Source organism: Paralichthys olivaceus, chromosome 23 (assembly GCF_024713975.1).
Source record: "Paralichthys olivaceus isolate ysfri-2021 chromosome 23, ASM2471397v2, whole genome shotgun sequence".
Lineage (NCBI taxonomy): Eukaryota > Metazoa > Chordata > Actinopteri > Pleuronectiformes > Paralichthyidae > Paralichthys > Paralichthys olivaceus.
The window spans coordinates 12,841,944-12,860,593 of NC_091115.1; the positions used below are offsets into that span (position 1 = coordinate 12,841,944).

Consider the following 18,650-nt stretch of genomic DNA (forward strand, 5'->3'; position numbering starts at 1 on the left):
AAAAAACACTTTAATCAGAGAGAATAAGGAATGACAGTAAATGCAGAGAGCATTTAGATTAATGAATAAAAATAGATTTCATGTTGCTTTTCTGACATCACATGGTTGAAGAAGGATTTAAACCAGTTAAAATAGTCTGTGGGCTTTAAATTATTCAGTAAGTTAACTGCATTAAAATGACACCAATATATTTGGTATTATATCTATTTAATGTTTTATTGAATATAGCCAAGTCCCTTGGTGTTTCTTTTTGTGGTCACTGGAGAAAAGATGCAAGTAAATGCTTTTAACATTGTTCTTTATTCCCAGGTGGAGGGACACTGAGGAAAGATGGATGGATTGATTGATGGATGGATAGAAAGATGCAGTAAGTTATCAGGCACATAACATGTAATAATAAGATCCAAAACTATACAAATAAATGACAAAAATTAAAAAGCTAAATATCCACACATATGTTTGTGTTTATATATATTTTTTGTATATTTTAATTTTGAAATAAAAATACTAATGACACATTTGCCTTTATTAAGTTATAAATTATGAAACATGTCTATTAATAAGACACATTTCTAATATCTGTGTTGAAACCTCTTTATATGCAGTCTATGGTTGAAACAGGTCTCTATGAAGTCCTATAACACCGTGACACCCCCTGGCGGACGGATGCGGCGCTGCAGCATTATCAGCTGAGAAGTGTTAAGTTTCGGTTTCTTTTACTCGGAAACGACAGTGAACTCTCCTCCCCCCCTTGAAGGCAGCAGACTTCAAGTCTCCTGCTGCAAAGGGACAGACAGAGATGGAGGAGTCAGACATTTTCAAGTTCATCTGCGCCAACAGAGGAGCGGTGCACACCGAGGACCTGTATAACGTGGGCTCCGCCAACGTGTCGCAGATCATCGGCAGGAGTGAGAGGTTCCTCCTGTGTGGAGGAGTCGGGGGGCAGCAGCAGGAGGTGGTGGTGGCCAGGACCAGTCTGAGGCTGTGCAGGGCCAGGGACTGTCCAGGGACATGTTCGAAACTCCACCTGTGTAAACACTATCTCTTCAGCGGCTCGTGCTCCTTCAGGTAAACAACACGTGTTTGTTTACACTCTAAACAACAACAGGCCACTCTGAGGTTCGATGATCAAATCTCAATCCGGTCTGTTGTTGGGCACTTAAATGTAGTCTACAGACACCTGGGGGGGTTTAAAGTAGTTAGTACTGGTCAGATCATTATCCCCATCACTTTGAGTGTGTGTTTGAATCGCCAGAGGCTCGTTTCCTTGTCCCAGTTTGATGCATCGTAAATGGCGTTTTGTGTTGACCTGGTGTTAAAGGCCTTGACACGCAAACAGTTGACGCTTCCGGACTTCATTTCAAAGTCTGCATTCTCGGTGTAGGACCGGTTTAACACAACAGCTGGAAATGTGATCGCATATCAGATCTATTATTTTTTTTACTTTGGCTCAAAGTAAATGAAGTTTAAGAAAAACACAATTTATGGAATATCCTGATAATGTGGGGGAGTTGACGCCCTCTGGTGGAGAGTTAAAGAATGATACATTAAAAGAAGCTGTCATGTTGGTTAGCAAACAATGTCAGAGCAGCTGTGACTTGCAACCTTACTGTATCAACTGTATTAAAAGATTAAAGGCGGGGCAGCCCCAAAAGGGAAGCCCAAATATCCTGATCATCCCCTGGTGGCTGGTTGTGGTATAGGTGTTAAATCCAGCCTCCCCAGGTCAACTGATGGGACATCCAGAACACGTCAAATTATTCAGTATTTTCTCAAACACAGTTTATGTCAATTTAGGGAGTTCTTATCCCGCAGATGTCTATTTTTTCTCGTATATTAGGTCATCATATCGGGGATATTTTGGTTTCATTTCTGAATAATGGGAGGAAATGGAGTAGTGTCATCCATCTTTACTTACTGTCTATGATTGCGATCAGTGCAGGCTCCTGCTTGCTAACACGCTGCACATTTCATACAAATCTACACATAACTTGAATCTTTGCACACCAGGCTGCAAATAAATATGTTTCCCAAGACTTCAAACTATTCATTAGATAGTAAAAGTTTGTTCCAGTGTGCCTGTCAAATTGCGAGCTTAAAGATGAATGACAAGCCTAAACATCTTGATGGCTCCCTTTATGGCCATAAACCCAGCCTCCCCCATGTTAGTGGATGGGACATGGACCAAACCAAAAAGTAAAAAACCACACCAAATAGCTTTTTTCTGATGATTGTTTCAAATATTTAGATATTTATCACCCTGATGTATGTTCAAATTTAAATTTTTTCCTGAAAGTTTGTTTTTAATTAGTTATTTGATGTGAAAAATGTGGTGACTGACTCACTATTGGAGTTGAGGTCGGCTCCACTCTTTTTACCTCACATCTCTGATGCAATTGTGACCATTAACCTTGTTATTGGTGATTAGTCTTTTACGGGTCAGGAGTAAAGACACAACTGAACATGTTCAGTACCTCTTCGTAGGTGATTCACCAAATCCTCCCTAATCCTCCATATTTAGTATGAATTTTAACATTTTATAACAGGTTTAGAACATTTTTCTCCACAACAGACAGAAATTGAAACTAACATTAGTTAGCCAACATTACGTTCTACATTTTTGTGTTAGAAATAATTTTCTGAAAATGAAATATATATAAAAAAACATTACTATGAAATAAAAGTTTCAACCCCATTTCTAGTGGTCTTGGAGCATGTACAGAAATGTCTACAGTATATTTAGAATCGAAACTCTTGGTCTTAGTGTGTTGTCGTTTTATGACAGGGGGCGATGCAACTTCTCCCATGAGCTGAACACTGACCACAATGAAAGGGTGCGGAGGGACCATAAAGTGGAGAGTCTGAGCAGGACAGAGCTGTGCACACTGCTGCTGCAGAACGAGCACACGCTCTTGCCTTCTGTAAGTCTGACAACACACACAAGGTGTATCCACATTGTTTCATCAGTCTCAGTGTATGTACGGGAACATAGGTGCTCATGAATGTGGTTGCTGGAGACCTTAAGCCATGGACGCTTGATGTAACTAGGTGCAGTCTTTTCCTAAACAAAAGGTGTCGCTGCTGAGAAACATACGACACCAGAAAAGAAGACAATGTGTACCCAGACAGAACAATTTTTGGCAGTGGCTTGTTTCCTTCTGGAGCACTGCTTCAGTCTTGTACGCACTTCTTTTCCTTGACAAGTAGCGGAGGTACCTCGTCTTTCCCAACAGTCTCTGCAAAGGAGCCTTGTGGGAATCTCTATACTTCCTCATTACTGAGGGGTCAGAGATGTCTGTTGAAACATACTTGTTCACAGACTCTTGCCTCCAGCACAGTCCATGTTGAGCTAGTTGCTGCATTTGCCCTTCAGGGGTAAATGGTGTTGCAGTCAAATCCAATACAATTGAAGTAAATGGAGACTTATTCTTCAAACAAACAGAGAAAAACATAAAATGCCTCCATATTTCCCCCCTGTGGTGTCCTTCAAGTGTCCATAAGCCCCCACATTCAAATTCCATTCAAAACGTTGTCATTTCCACCATGTTTTTAGCGTTAATGTCCTCTGATGATCACTGGCTAAAACATGGTGTAAATGATGGGTTTTGAGTGGAATTTCAATGTCGAGGCTTACGGACAATAGTTTGAAAACAGCATTCTTATTGCCTTAACCTGAATAAGGTCTTACGGAATAAGGTATCAAATCAAATCAATAATCAAATTAAGCGTGTGGAGTATTCTGACCTTTGTCACATTATGTTGATGTGTACATCTTAATCATATTAAACCTGGGTGTAAACAAGATGAAAAAATACAAAGGAGTTGTAGCTTTTCCAAAATTAGAAAGAAAACACACTAAATGATACATGGTAGCATCGTACATATAACTATTTCAGGTTGGGCTTTTAAAACTGGCAAAGGTAAAGGTACCGTGGACATAATGATGTGAGTCATAATCAGATTATGCTCTGTAACATGTAAATATGAATGGAATATTCTATCAGCAACGCATGTCAACACCATGATCAATATCTTATTCTGAACAGGGTCAGTAGCCTGATTGTATGCGTCCATGTAAATGTAGTTATCAGTTTGTTGACTTGATCAGCGCTCATGTTTAGTTGGAGAACATAAAGGAGTTGTTCTCTGAGCCACCTTTTTCCTCATCCTTCTTCTGACAGATATGTCACGATTACAACAACGGCGATGGAGAGTTTGGCCGGTGTCAGGGTGGATTTGGCTGCGAAAGACTGCACATCTGCGAGCGGTATTTGATGGGGAACTGCAGCTGCTACAGGACTCATGATTTCAATGCTCCACAGCCACTGAAAATCCTGAAGGATAAAGATGTGCCTGACGAAATCATCCTCTCCTTGAAGTTCGTCTACAGAAACAAAGAAGCTTTAAGGTTGTCTGGCCACAGGGGCAATCGTCACGGGCAGCAACCAAGGTCTTCTACCAGTGATGGCTATGCTGCTGCCAACTTTACTGGCACTAGCAGTCTGAATTTCACACCAAGCTACAGAGGACGAGGCGGTTTCCGGGGAAACAGGGGCAACTTTGGCAACAGGGGAATTCGGGGCAATAGGGGAAATTGGGGCAATAGGGGAAATTGGAGCAATAGGGGAGTCCGGGGGAACAGGGGAATTCAGGGCAACAGGGGAAACCAGGATGGCCTTAAACAGCTTCAACGATCCGGTTCCACTAGTGACATCCTCGTTGATCTCGATGACCTCGATGACTTAGATCTGTACACCGAAGATGGACTTAGCCAAGGCGACAGTGAGCAGCAACAACTAAACTCTTCCTCCAACACTGATGCGAACAGCGACAAAGGGAGAGGTGGTTACAAGGGCAACTCTGGAAACAGGGGCAATGGGAGAAACAGGGGAAACAGGGGCAGCAGGGGAAACCAGGGTGACCTCCAACAGCGGCACAGATCCTCTTCCTCTGGTGACCTCCTCTCTGAATTCGATACCTTAGATCTCTGCAGTTCTATAGAATGGACTGAAGACTTAGCAGGTGCGGTGGGAGGCTCAGAAGTGATGGGTGGTTACAAGGGCAACCAGGGAAACAGGGGCAACTATCAACCACTGCAGAAAACCAACAATGATGACCCAAACAAGAGACCAAGACAATGGCCTGTCAGAGGTAAACATCATCAGCTGCAGGGTAAATTCAACCTGTTGTCTAAAATCGAAATTAAACCTCACTTTGCATTTCGTTTGTTTCCTTCAGATAAAACTGAGATCTGTCTTTATTTCATCAAAGGACACTGTAAACATGAGGGTGAGTAATCGATAAGAAATCATATATCATCATCGTCAGCATACGTGTGTGTTATCGTCTCATGGCTTTTAAACCGATGTGTCCTCAGATAAGTGTTTCAAAGCTCATGACAAGATGCCGTACAGGTGGGAGGTCAGAGAGGGGAATCAGTGGACTGCCCTGCCCGACAATGAGGCGATTGAAAAGGACTTCTGTGACCCCCAAAACTCATACAGGTACTCTCAGCTCACATCCAGTAGGATTGAACAACAGTTCTGTAATTCTGGGATGATGCTTTTCTTATGCCTGGTCCACACTGGGTGTGTGTGCAGAGTGTGACGGCTGTGTAGCTGATCTGCTGCATCTTGCACACATCTGTTCACACAGGGAGAATTTACCATCATGCATTTTACCTTTCCCGTTTGTATTTCAGTAAATCGCAAAGTATTTCATCAGTTACATTTTTAAACGATGACATTGGGTAAATACATGCAAATGTAACACCCAGTCTTAAAGGTATATAGACGCAGATGTCATACGAGGTCTTAGATATATGCACGCTGGTGTTGCATGTGCATTCTGGTTAAAGAATTAGGTGCGATTGTAAAAATAAATCCTTACAATTTAAATCACTACAAGTAATATTTCAACTTTCATACACCTGAAAGATAAAATAATAATATACGTATGAAATTACCCTTTTTATAATGATGATGAGCTGTGTGTAACTATATAGTTCACCTGATTTAAACTAATTTGTTTTCTGTCATTAGTGGTACTACCCAGCCTGTACATTTTGACACGATGACCTGCGGACCCAACAAAGTGCGACGACTCTCCACCGCTAACTCTGTGGCTGAGCCGACCTACATGTACACCACCGAGTGGGTCTGGTACTGGGAGGATGAGTTAGGAAAGTGGAACGCGTACGCTTCATCCGTGAGTAACTGACTCAGACTCCTTGTCAGGTTGTGAGGTAGTGCCAGTAAGAATAAGGAGTAGAATCAAAAGAGAGAGAAGGCTGAGACGTGCTGTCCTCTCTCCTCATGGCTCTTTTTTCTTCTGGTCAGTGCCACCAGCTCAATGCATGATGGTATATATTGCTTGATAAGTGGCCATCAGTCACTAAAGTTTAGTGTCTTACTCTGAAGTGAAGATTGTGATGTGATTTGAGTCTTCTCAATTATCTGAGCTGCACTGGCTGTGGGCCATGTGGACTCTGACAGGTGTCGTGTCACTGTTGTAGCAGAGTCACACCAGGACTGAACTTTGCACTTCTTCCTTCCCACCCAAGATCCAGTAAACCTGCACGGAACTGACCAGCTTTACATAACCCAGCAGTTCTTATGTTTACAGTAAACATTTCTTCTTTCCATGCTGTTATTCTTTGCTGGAGCTGCTCACCATTAAAGTTTTAATCCTCTTCTTTATGCGTCTACATCCACACAAACAAATCAAAAGAGGCAGAGAGGCTGTGTGGCTGCATCTCTGAGGAAGGAGATAAGTAGCAGCAGCACAGATTGTATCCAGATTCCATAAATTGAAAATTTGTCATGCACCACATTGAACTTCTGAGCAGAATAATACAGTTTTAATATGGTGGAGCTGCTTCAACTTACTGACTAACTAGACGATCAGTTGTCAAACTGTCAGAGTTTTCAAAGTTTCCTTCTGATTCGAGTTTATCTGAGTTTATCTAACTCATTAATTCACTGCATCTAAACAAGGCTCTTCAGTTAGAATCAGGTTTACTGGCCAAGCTTGTGAACACAGTGAATGTGACTGTTCTGTGTTTCTCAATAGAGAAGAATTAGCAGAACCAGGATAAATAGAATAATGAAATTATGTCATGTCAAATAACTGTTATTTATATATCTCAACATCACAAAATCAAAACGTTGCCTCAAGGTGCTTCACTATCTGTACAGCAAACCACTTGCTACGATCATAGACCTTCAGCTCGGACAAGGAACAGCTCCCATCAAATTCATTTATCTCATCTTTTTATTGTGTTATTTTTTCATTCATATTATTTATAGAGTCAATTCCACATTTAACTCCCTTGGATCTATTCTTTGTCTGTTTGTATGTTATAAAATTAAACCTTACTACTTTTATACTAGAAGTGAGAAGAAGCTAATAACAAATCAACACAAATTGTCTGTGAGGTGTGACGCTCTGTCAATAGGACATATAAAACACACTTGCGTATACACACACACACACACATTGTATAGTGTCAGTTTGTCAATGTCAGTAGTTTTTGTCAACAAGTGGGAGATCAGGTCATTGTTGGAAATTCAATCAGAGGCAAAAATAAATTTTTTTGCTGTTGAAACATTTTGAAAAGACCCAAATGCAAGAGAACATAATGTTTGTGTCTGATGGCTCAGTACCACCCCCGCCTAATTTGTCGGCCTGGAAAAACCCTGAGATAGGGACAGACAGAGGGAGAGAGAGGGAGCTGCGAGCTACAGACGGCTGTTTTATTTCGTTAAAAACAAGTTTGCTAAATAAGGCTTCTGGTTTTTTGTTTGCTCTGATTAGGCAATTAAATGGATTTCTTGATTCTTATGTTGTTGCTATTATTTCAGTTTGAAACGTTATTGACAGTATTAACTACCTGTAGTAATAACAGTAGGATGATTTTCACAGTACTGGACTGGTACACACTGGAAAATAGGAGTCCCCTGAAAGCCACTGTGTAATTCAAACCATGCTCATTCCAAACCAAGTAGCTCCTGATTGTTCATCTTAAAAATGAGATTGGTTTTGTGGCGATCACAGAACATATTCATCTTGGTTTGCAGACTGGAGGACACAAGGCAGCAGACATGGACAGCTCTGAGCTGGAGAAGAAGTTTCTGGTCAACGCCAGTGACGTGGTGGACTTTACCGCTGATTCACAGTTGTATTCACTCAGTTTCCAGGGTAGAGAAAGATAATGCAAATGAGCATCATGTTTACAGTTATGAAATATTTAGGTGGGATTACAAGGATGTTCTTCTTTTTTTTTTATCTCAGACATGATACAAACAAACAAGCATTATAACACAAAAAGGCTCGTGAGGAGACGGCCCCGGTTCGTCTCTGCAGTCGATATCCAAACAAAGAGAGTGAGGTATGCACCGCATCCCACATATAGTGAGTCAGCCTATTTCATCCATATGGACAAACTAACCTTGGTTTGCTGTGTGTCTACAGGAGGCCTTTGTGTGCCACAAACTTATTTGCTGTACCAGACCACTGGGACAAGACACTGATTCCTACAACAGGATACAAGGTATTGTGAATACACTACATGTTCCAACTGAACACTGCTCTTAGAGCTTGGGTGAATAGTGACCTCCCATCTGGATCATTCCACATCACCAGCTGTGTGGATTAGAGGTCTTGTTGAAAACAGTTGCAATACTTATTAATATAATATTTGGCATTTTTATCCAGTTTCTCAAACGCAGTGCTTATGTGAGTATGAGGGTTTGTATTCCACTAGAAAGATGAAAAAACTACTTACCTGGATGTCTCCTGACTTATGTCTGCACCAATTCTGTGGATGGTGCAGGTGAGGAGGGCCCCAATCCTCATCCTCTGGACAGAGACTCCTCTGTCTCTTGCTTGCAGCTCTTGTGTGTATGCATAGGTTTTTTTAAGGCATTCTTCTTTTTATATAGTTTTCTGAAGCTGAAATCACAGTTTTGTATGAAAGTGATAACTTGTACTTTTATTGAATCTTTTTATTTGGGTTCGTCACAGACAAGTTAACAATATAAACAAAAACAAAAAAATGCCCTATCAAAATAAAAGAGAATAATGATTTCTCTAAGTTGTGTTCACACTGAACTTGGGAAAGATAATCTTCTGTGCTGTGTTTTTTTTTCTCCAGCGGGTCTCCGTGCAGCGCTTCTCAGTGGAATATAAGGAGATTAAAGATCTGTTCTGTGAAACCATGAGAGGCTTTGACATCGTGGCAATCGAGAGGATTCAGAACAAAGCACTGTGGGAAAGCTTTCAGTTGTACGTATGGTGAACTTACCTTTCAAACACTTCCTACTGATCGGTTGTGAGTTTAATTTCTGTCTTGTCATTGCATCCGTTCTGGTCCCTGTCTTGTGATTTAACCTTTGAAAGTAGAACTGACAAATGAAAAGTGGAGACAGACAAGCTTAATTCTGGCTAACGTCAGCTTCAGTTAGATAAGTAGATTATTGCTCCTGTGACATAACTCATCTGTCAGTTTACTGACTTTATGGCCCTGTTTACACCTGGTATAAACATCTGTGATCCCATCACAAGTGGACAGCTCTAAGTACGAGTGTTCACATCTGATGTTAAAATGTGCCAGATCTCATGTCTATATGCGAATATACATTACCTCCATTTGTGTTTGCAAAGACCAAATTATGTTTATTACCCAGTCTGAGTTTAAAAATGCTTTTTGCGTGTGTTTGCACGAGTGTGATAGAGTGTGAATGGAGTCAGGAGGGGCTGAATGAATAAGATTTTACTAATTAAGTATCAATTATTATCTGTTGGTCAGTGTTGATATTATGGCTACAAACAAATCAAAGTATAGACATTAAGAAACGTAAAGATGCATTTGAACAGTACCTGGTCAGAGGACATCAGCTGAGTAGGTGGTCTTTAATATGTGGCCCAGACCTCCTGTGAATGTGGTCGATGTGATCGGATTCATTGAGCATGAGTGTGTGGGTGCATTCAGACGGGTTTGATCACCAACCCATGCTTGAATGTTTCTTCATTCCTAAACAAAGGCAGAGGACTCAGATGAGAAACAAAAATGCTGGACGCAACGTGACAGAAAAAAAGCTCTTCCATGGCACCGACTCCAAACACGTAGATGCCATCTGCCTCACCAACTTTGACTGGAGGATCTGCGGAACTCATGGAACTGCTTTTGGCACAGGTGCGATGAAGAAATGTTGTGTTAAATTAAAAAGTATATTTTGTGTTAAACCATTTCTGTAATGGCAACATCACACTGCACACTCACATGTATCTGACACCGTATTATTTAAGATTGAATTTGAGACATTGGTAATTTTTAAAATCAGCAATAAATTTAAGAGCTGAAATGATGAGCCATTTGTTGACAGCAAATTAAACAACAGCAGGGTTTTTGCTAATCTGTTGTTTTAAAATTTAAAAATGTCAAACATCTGCTATATTCAGCTTCACAATTGTGAGAATTTTTGTTCTTTGTCACATGTGAGGGTAAATATAATTTCTTTGGTTTAAGACATGTTGGGCACTAGGAAATTATAAACATTTTACACTCCAAACAGATGATAATTAATACATTCTGTAACCATCTGTATTACTTACATGAGCAGCTTTAGTGTCCTTGCACCTACAATACAATGTTTCCTCACATTAAAACCTAAATCTGTTGTCGCTCTCTGTTTCCAAACACAGGTAGCTACTTTGCCCGCGACGCCAATTACTCCCACTCCTACACCTGTGACTCTGACGTCAAATCCATGTTCATCTCCCGGGTGCTGGTGGGACACTACACCAAAGGTTCCTCTGACTACCGCCGACCTCCTTCCAAGGACGGCGGGGACGTAAACTTCTATGACAGCTGCGTGGATGACACCAAGAACCCGTCCATCTACGTCGTGTTCGAAAGGCAACAAATCTACCCCGAGTACCTGCTGCAGTACAAGTCCTCAGGCCTCAATGAAGTAAAGCCACCGACCGCTCCTAAACCGAGCTCTGCAAACACCAATGCTAGCTCATTATATTATCCCTCATTTGTCCGCAGCACATCAGCTCCGTCTAACACAGCTTCAAACCGACCCAGCAATTTGAGTTACAATTCCAACTCAAGCACTTACCAGTTCCAACGCGCCCGTTTTTCTTCACCTTCACCTGAAAAGGATCCGTCTAGTTCCTGTGTCATTGCTTAGGTGCAAAGGTGAAGTAAATGGTTCACACAATAGTAGAAATCCTTTTTGTTTGACATGAGAAGAGAATCGATAGAGCTCATGCAGAATGCTTTGGATAATTTGGTGCATGGATTAAAAATGGTAAGAAACTTTAAAGTGTGTAATGAGGAGTGGAGAGGTGCTTTTGAAGTTAAACTCAAATTATTAACCACACAGATAGAAACAGTAGGAAAACAGGAAATACAAATGATGAGTTGATTCACAGTAACCGGCTCAGCATTGAAATGTAACATGTTTTAAATCCAATACCTGGAATTCCTGAAAAATCTTAATCTGATCAACCAGCGTTTTGCAAATGTTAAGTGTTTGTAAACAGTTAATTGGTGCTAATTGTTCAGCGAGGCACCGTTATTCCTTGCATTTCCTCTATCGCAGTTTTCTGTGGCATCCAGGTATGTTATGATGAATTAAGTTTTTATTGGTATAACAGATTCAAACCTTTCCTGCACATTAAACCTCTTCTCTGCTGTATTTCAATTTTTTCTATAATATCCACTCTCACATGAAAGTAATGTTTAGCCGTCGTTGTCTTAACACTAATAAAGGATGAAACGTGACTGCAGTTCCAATAGATGTGAGGAAATGTTAAACACCACAATCCGATTAAAACTGCTCAGCTGCTCTGTTGGATTTACTGAGACATTATTTGAATGAGGAGATGCTGCTGCACAGTACTGCAGCCAGTAGAGGGCGGTACAATCAATTGATGACAATTCAAATATACCCGTAATGGTTCTATCACAAAAAGGTTTTGGTTTCACACAATGTTTATTTGGGGGTGTGCAGTTATTGATTATTGACATCACCGCTTTCAGATGATGTGTAGAGTCAATTACAGTATGATTGCTCTGTCGCTGAAAATATTGTATCGTTCAAACTATTAATGTTGTGCATTAAAAATAAATAATGGGCACACTGGCTCACATTATTCCCTCTCTCTCTCTTTCTCTCTCTCGCTCTCATAAGTGAATTGAAAATGCCACCAGCGGCCGTGTCGGGGCTCTTAGTGAAATGAGGCAGGGCATGAATGATGATCAATATGGCTGCCAGTGCTTCCTGTGACATGAGACATTAGGCCTGCAAATCACCCCCCAAACACACAGAGCACACACTGGCATCCACCCCCTGTTGTGTTTCCCACCATGCTGCAGTGTATGTGAATGCATTTGCAATTTATAATGGGATGTCACTACATGACTCCTCTTTATTTCTTCTGCCTGCCATTGTCTGACTCTGCTTTATATTGAATACTAAGACATATACACACTTAACCTGTAAGCATTTCGCTTTTCCACATTTAGCTGCTTTTTGACTTTGCACAGACAGCTCTCACGCTTCGTCTCACATTTACCACCCACTACTGACAACATTACATATTTGGTTATAAAGTTCTCCCCCATGCACTCTGTGAGTGTAGTGACAAACCATAGACTGCATTTAAAGATGGGTGGAGCCGCAGATAAATGTTGACATTTCATTTTACTTTTATAGCACCAAAAATACTATTCAAAACCAAACTTAACAGAAAAATTAACTTTAAAAATGACTGGAGCAGTCTTTCAGAAAAATGTATTTAATGTGTACTTTGACTTTTTAGTTTGGTCCCATCCACAAACATGGAGGAAGCAAGATTTATGATTGAAACTAGCCGGTCACCAGGTGGTGATCCAGACCTGCATACTTTGAGGTTGTTGGATTACATACAGGTGTTTTTTTCGGCGATACAGCAGATTTCAAACAGACAGTTCCCGGGTGAAAATGGATTTGAGCTGTCACAGCCACTGCAGCCATTTCTCCACCACCTGTGCTTCGCATCCTTTTGCTGCCTATTAAGATGTGTCTGTCCTCTGGTAAATGCAGCTGTGCCCAGCAGGATGCAGTAGCCCACCCAGTGACAGTAAATATCCACTGACATTAACCAGCCTAAGCAGCCACTTCCTGTCTGGTGAGTGCCGCTGTGTCTTGCCCTGGCTGTTGTTTCCTTGTTGTCAGAGCGGATCTTCCAGGCCTCTGCGTATCGGGAAATCTGGTTTTCCTGCATCGCAAGAGCTTATGAATTAAAAATGACTCCCTCCCTCTTGTGTGCGTGCGTCCATCCCCCCTGGTGTTTGAGGTGTTTATGTTTCTGCTGAGTCATGGTGGTTTAGTTCCAGCTGATGGAAGAATGCTACAATGTCCAAACCCCAGGGCGGGTGGAAGTGAGTCAGATCTTTATTTGGCTGGTGGCAGGAGACATTTTTAACAAATAACAGAGTCAGCATATCTAGTGCATGTGGAGCCTCAGTGGATCAATAAAGCACCTGTTGATCAGCTAATTGTAAAAGTTGTACAGTTGTTTTGTTAAAGTTGTTTCTGTTCCTATAAACCACGATATTCAAAGATAGATCACAAACCTGAAAGAAACTTGTCCTACTGGTGGAACCCAAAGCCAAAATATCCTGGCTCCAACCACTGCCATCTTGTCCATTTGGAACCAGAGTCAGTTGTGAAGAAACACACGCGAACAATCATGAGTCAGTTCGTCTTAGCTGTCAATTATGACTTTTCACCCCGTTTTTATAGTATTAAATAATTGATGCTATATAACTTTTCTGGAAAGCATCAGTCTGTCGTCTGGTTGTGTTGTGAGACCCAGGGTGGCAAGGGACTTTTCCACAGAGGTGCCCAACATGGGGCCCAACACAGCCAGAGCCACGTTAGTTTTCTCTCTGGCTCTGATTAAGGCTTATGGAGTTTTAAGATTCCAAAATCTGTTCCTATGAACCCAGATTATGTTTAAAGAAAGTGTAATTAGAATGATAATGTTATTTACCTATGTCAAGTGCTTCTGAAAAAGAGTTTCTTAGACAGGTGTGGTGGGGGAAAATAACAGTGTTGGGTCAAGATGGAAGGTTCAAGCAGCAGAAGTCCGTCCACTCCTGAAAATATCACCAACACAGGAGCGTTGATGTCGAATACTATTTGTTTGAGGAAAAAATAAAGTTGCTGTCAGTATGACTCCAGAAATCTAGAGAAAATCTAGAGAAACACTTGACTAGACTAACAATCCAACACTGCAGAAAAATGTAGGATTGGTTTGCAGGTTTTTCATCGCATGCCCATCAGCACATTTACATCTGCCATAGAAGTGAGACTGATAATGGAGGCAATGGCTGAGCTCATTAGCTAACGAACAGAGTTTCAAGAGTTTTTAGATATTTTTGATTCTGAAAGTATTCAGATTAGATTCAATTTGTTTTAAACCAATGGATTATGCTACTGATTATGAAAATTAGCATGCCATTCATATTCAGTAACTGACTGCATTTGAATGTAATCATGTAATATAATGTACGATAAAAATAATACTGTAATCATCGATCTCAGTGATGATGAGGGAGCTGGAGCAATAAACACATTCATGGCACAGAGTTGGTTCTGTCATGAATTCTGACTGAAACTAAAAGAAGGACTGAAGCAGAACTGAAGCAGCTAAACTCAGATTCACACATTTATCTTATGTGTGACTCAGAGGATCATTCTGCAGTGTAACATTAAATGTGGAATTAATTAGTCCCTATTGCAGCATCTGTGAATGTGTTTGCCTCCAAAGGGCTAGAAGCTGGACCACAGCATCTCATTAAAGTGTCATTAGCACCAACACCAGCTTTGTGCATTCATTCATGAACTGAATGATTTCTTACTTCAGCTTTGTGCTTGTGATCCTGTTGTCTAAGGCAGAGTGCAGTGAGGGTTGTAAAATGCTCATGTTGTGTATATATATGTGCACATTGTGGGCGGACACGTGACACATAGAGCGGCCACGTACTTTAAACTCCTCTCCATTTATGATAGACACTGTCTTTTCTCACCAATGTCGTAAAAAATGTTATTTTGTTGAAGTGCTCTGTTACATGAGCCATCTATTGCACTTCTGTCCGTCTTGAGAGAGGGATCACTCTCCAAGGTTTCTTCAATTCTGTGATTTGTGAACATGGACTATAAAAATAAATACATTTTGATTGATTAATTCATACCAAACAAACCTGTTCAATGTGATCAAATGTTTTAAAAGCTACCGAATGACAAACTGCACTTGTGCATGTATCAGTGTGCTGTGTCTATCAGACGTTTGACCACACAATGGCTTTTCTGTCATGGCACCGAACTCTCTCAACAAACAGACCAGAGCTGTTCAGTGGCGTTACAGCTGCAGACTGTGGGTTAGAAGAGATGAATGATGTTGTTATTACACACTGTTACATCAGTGACAGCTGTGGGTCGACATGCTCTCCTTCTGCGCTGAGTGCCATCATCAAATATTTACCTCTGCTGATACCAGCCTGGCAGATATCTCAATCACCTCGCTTACCAGAGATGTTTGTTGCATGAATTATCTTTTTGTCAGAAGGGTTGTAATTTCCACCATGTTTTTAGCCTAAATGTCCTGTTATCCATGCGTGAATGTGGCTCCAGAGTCCAGTTTGAATGTCAGGGCTTCCAAACCATCTTCATGACTAACAACCCTCCGTTACACTGTTTACACTTTATTTGGAAAATGTGAAAGAACTGATACACACACTCACAGTTTTTTTTTAGTAAGCACCTTGCTTTTATTTTTAATGTATCTATTGTACTGGTTTCATCTTGTCCAACACGGTTCATTGTACTGTTGACCCCATGTTAACTTGAATATGATAAATAAAACTTGAAAGTCTTATGTGAACTGACATGGTACAGTCCAGCTCTGACCAGTCTCTGGCAGTGGGCAAAGATAAATGATTAAATTAAAAAAGATAGCTTCTTTTGAAGATAAACCTCAAATGTAATCATTGTATATACTACACTACTACTACTACTACAATAATAATAATATTTTTATTTATTTTTGTGCTTTCTTTCCATTTTATTTTCCATCACATCGTATCCTGTCCCTTTATCCAGGGACGCTTAATTATGCTGTCAGCCAATCAGCTTCACGGACCGACTGCGGTAATGAATGAACTACACCCCTCACGTTCCCGGCATGCATTGTGTGGAGGTAGTGTGAGAGAGAGAGAGGGAGAGAGAGAGAGAGAGAGAGGGAGAGAAGGAGAGAGAGAGAGAGGAGGTTGGTCTGGAGGCTGAGGAGGACCGTGGAGCAGAGCGCAGAAGAAGAAGCAGCAGTATCAGAGGAAGAAGAAGAAGAAGAAGAAAAAAAAAGCAAGAAGAAGAAGAGGGGTCATCACCACACAGTCGCTCACTCAGGTAAATACTTCGTACATCTGCGCATTTATTTCTTCGTAGCATCGTTTCCACGTTCTGTTCTCAGCGGAGGGCGCGTGCTTCCTGCTGCGGGATGTGGATGGAGAAGAAGAAGAAGCAGCAGCAGCTGCACCTCACAATTTAATGACCCCCCCCCCCCCCCTCTCTTTTCCCGGGTATAAATACTCACATGTATAGAAGAGTGGGCTCTCTCGGTAGCATAAAGATAATATGAGCGGTGTGACGCGAGGTTTGTGCTGCGTCAGACTGATGTGAATGAACAGATGCTTCAGTGATGTACAGAGGGATGTGTGCAGGGATTCCCCCCCTCAGCCATGGCTCTGCAGCCCCTCGTCACCGGCTGGGTGTGTGTGTGTGTGTGTGTGTGTGTGTGTGTGTGTGTGTGTGTGTGTGTGTGTGTGTGTGTGTGTGTGTGTGTGATCATCACACTGATGCTCATGTCAACCTGTTTTCACTTGAGAGACTGTGAAACTACAGAGCTGAGTGATATCGACAATGATATCAAGATATAAATGTTCATGTCGGTCAGTGTCGATAATTATCACGATAGATGTCACGTTATTATTCCTTCTTAGTTTAAAGACTGATCGTTGATAAACAGCAGAACATTTTTTATAAATCTGAGGTTGATCAATTACGTGTTATACCTCCTCACTGTACGTGCACAATGCTTAAGATAAGATAAGATAAAACTTTATTGATCCCACACCGGGGTGAAAATGTTTTCATTACAGCAGCAGACAGTCAGAATGAACATTCTATTTATATACTGTATGTTGAACTTTGTGTTCATCCTACCTGGTTTATCTGCAGTGAAGATGTTATAGTCGATGTTTTTCATATAATGAAACTGAATTTGCTTTATTACTACGTGTGTGGGGCTCGTATATTAGTTGGAATGATGTGTGATAGTATTTTTTTTTATATACATACATACATTGGTGTTTTAGAGGTTCCTTAATCAATTGACACAATCTTCAGACCTAAGTTCGCAAGTTTTCAAAATATAAGCTCTTTAATTTTGCTCGGTATGAAGCAGTTATCGACCGCTGCTGTAGTTTATCCTTGGACATTGCAGATGAGTTGTTAAATTATATCTCTCCTTTAGATTATAATCTCTTCCTGCTCCATAATTTTGAAAATTATAAACATGTTTCCTCTTTTATCAGATGATACCTTGCTCTTAAGCACCTAAATGTGACAATGTGTGCACCCATTAGCTGCTAACTTCGTACAGTACTGATGAGTGTAAAGTGATGGCAGGAAAATCAAAACAACACCTTTTAGATCAATTTAAGGAGTTTTTTTGTGCTCCTCTAAAAGGATTTCAAGTGAATGAGTTCCGATGAAAAAACTCACTGTGACGTATGTATCTGTTCACAAATCAGAATGAGGTCATTTTAGAATCAGAAGCTAACTACCCAGGCTCAGGGCCAAGCTGCTGTCACTGATCTAACCATGGTCAAACTGTCCTGATGGAGCAGATCAGCTCTTATCACATCAAATAAAATTATTTGAAATGATAAGAGCTTATGTCATACATACACATATTGACTTTTTCAGTAACTTAATTTCTAATAAAAAAACAACACAGGAACACACTGTTGCAGCTCATCCCTGAATATTTATGATAATGACGCCATACTGCCAAAAAACACCATGAAATATTAATCGGCCAATCAGAGGGCAGACTCACGTGTTTTCATCCATAACCAGTTATCTAGTTTGTCTCCAAGCAGATGCTGCTGCAGCCAGTAATGATCCCCCGCCTTTTTTTGGTGAAATGATGAATTGCAAAACAGCAGTGACCTTTTTGTCCTTAATTAGCTACTCGGTGTGGAGCAGCCTTCATGTAGGAAAGTGTCCAGTTTATAAAGGGAGGAGACTACAATGCAGAGGCAAGTAGTAGTAATGTGGGGGCTGGTTTGTAGTGAATGGAGCTTTGAATCAATATGCTGCTGATGCTGTTTATATGGAAATTATTGCTCAACTGCCTTTTAGTCAGAGTTCAAATATGAATGGGTGGTTTGCTGTGTTAAGTAAGTGCGATGGTTTGTTGTGCAGGATCTTTTGAAGTCATGCACTTTTTGCAGGATAATAACAAAATGCGTGCGTGTATAGAGCGCAACATTGTTCCGCCCGAGGATTGTGGGTAGGGTAGTACTTCCC

The 18,650-nt window shown here is 40.9% G+C and overlaps 2 protein-coding genes across 4 annotated transcripts in view; both read left to right on the forward strand.

The window, feature by feature from the left end:
* Positions 1–12,165, forward strand: part of LOC109632806 (protein mono-ADP-ribosyltransferase PARP12) — a 16,111-nt gene extending 3,946 nt beyond the window's left edge. For 2 of the 3 annotated variants that reach the window (XM_069519403.1, XM_020092258.2), the window contains exons 3-15: positions 310–367; positions 606–1,068; positions 2,786–2,921; positions 4,182–5,151; positions 5,239–5,289; positions 5,378–5,504; positions 6,042–6,207; positions 8,079–8,199; positions 8,293–8,389; positions 8,473–8,551; positions 9,155–9,285; positions 10,044–10,195; positions 10,705–12,165. In XM_069519403.1, the coding sequence (XP_069375504.1) occupies positions 800–1,068; positions 2,786–2,921; positions 4,182–5,151; positions 5,239–5,289; positions 5,378–5,504; positions 6,042–6,207; positions 8,079–8,199; positions 8,293–8,389; positions 8,473–8,551; positions 9,155–9,285; positions 10,044–10,195; positions 10,705–11,198 (2,793 nt within the window). In that variant the 5' untranslated portion in view covers positions 310–367; positions 606–799 and the 3' untranslated portion in view covers positions 11,199–12,165. The remainder of the gene's footprint in view (positions 1–309; positions 368–605; positions 1,069–2,785; positions 2,922–4,181; positions 5,152–5,238; positions 5,290–5,377; positions 5,505–6,041; positions 6,208–8,078; positions 8,200–8,292; positions 8,390–8,472; positions 8,552–9,154; positions 9,286–10,043; positions 10,196–10,704) is intronic. The other variant, XM_069519404.1, reaches the window with a different exon arrangement.
* A 4,157-nt stretch (positions 12,166–16,322) lies between these two features.
* syn3 (synapsin III) overlaps positions 16,323–18,650 on the forward strand; it is a 91,496-nt gene continuing 89,168 nt past the window's right edge. Inside the window, 1 exon segment of the mRNA XM_069519406.1 lies at positions 16,323–16,463. The gene's annotated coding sequence lies outside the window, so the exon portion shown is untranslated.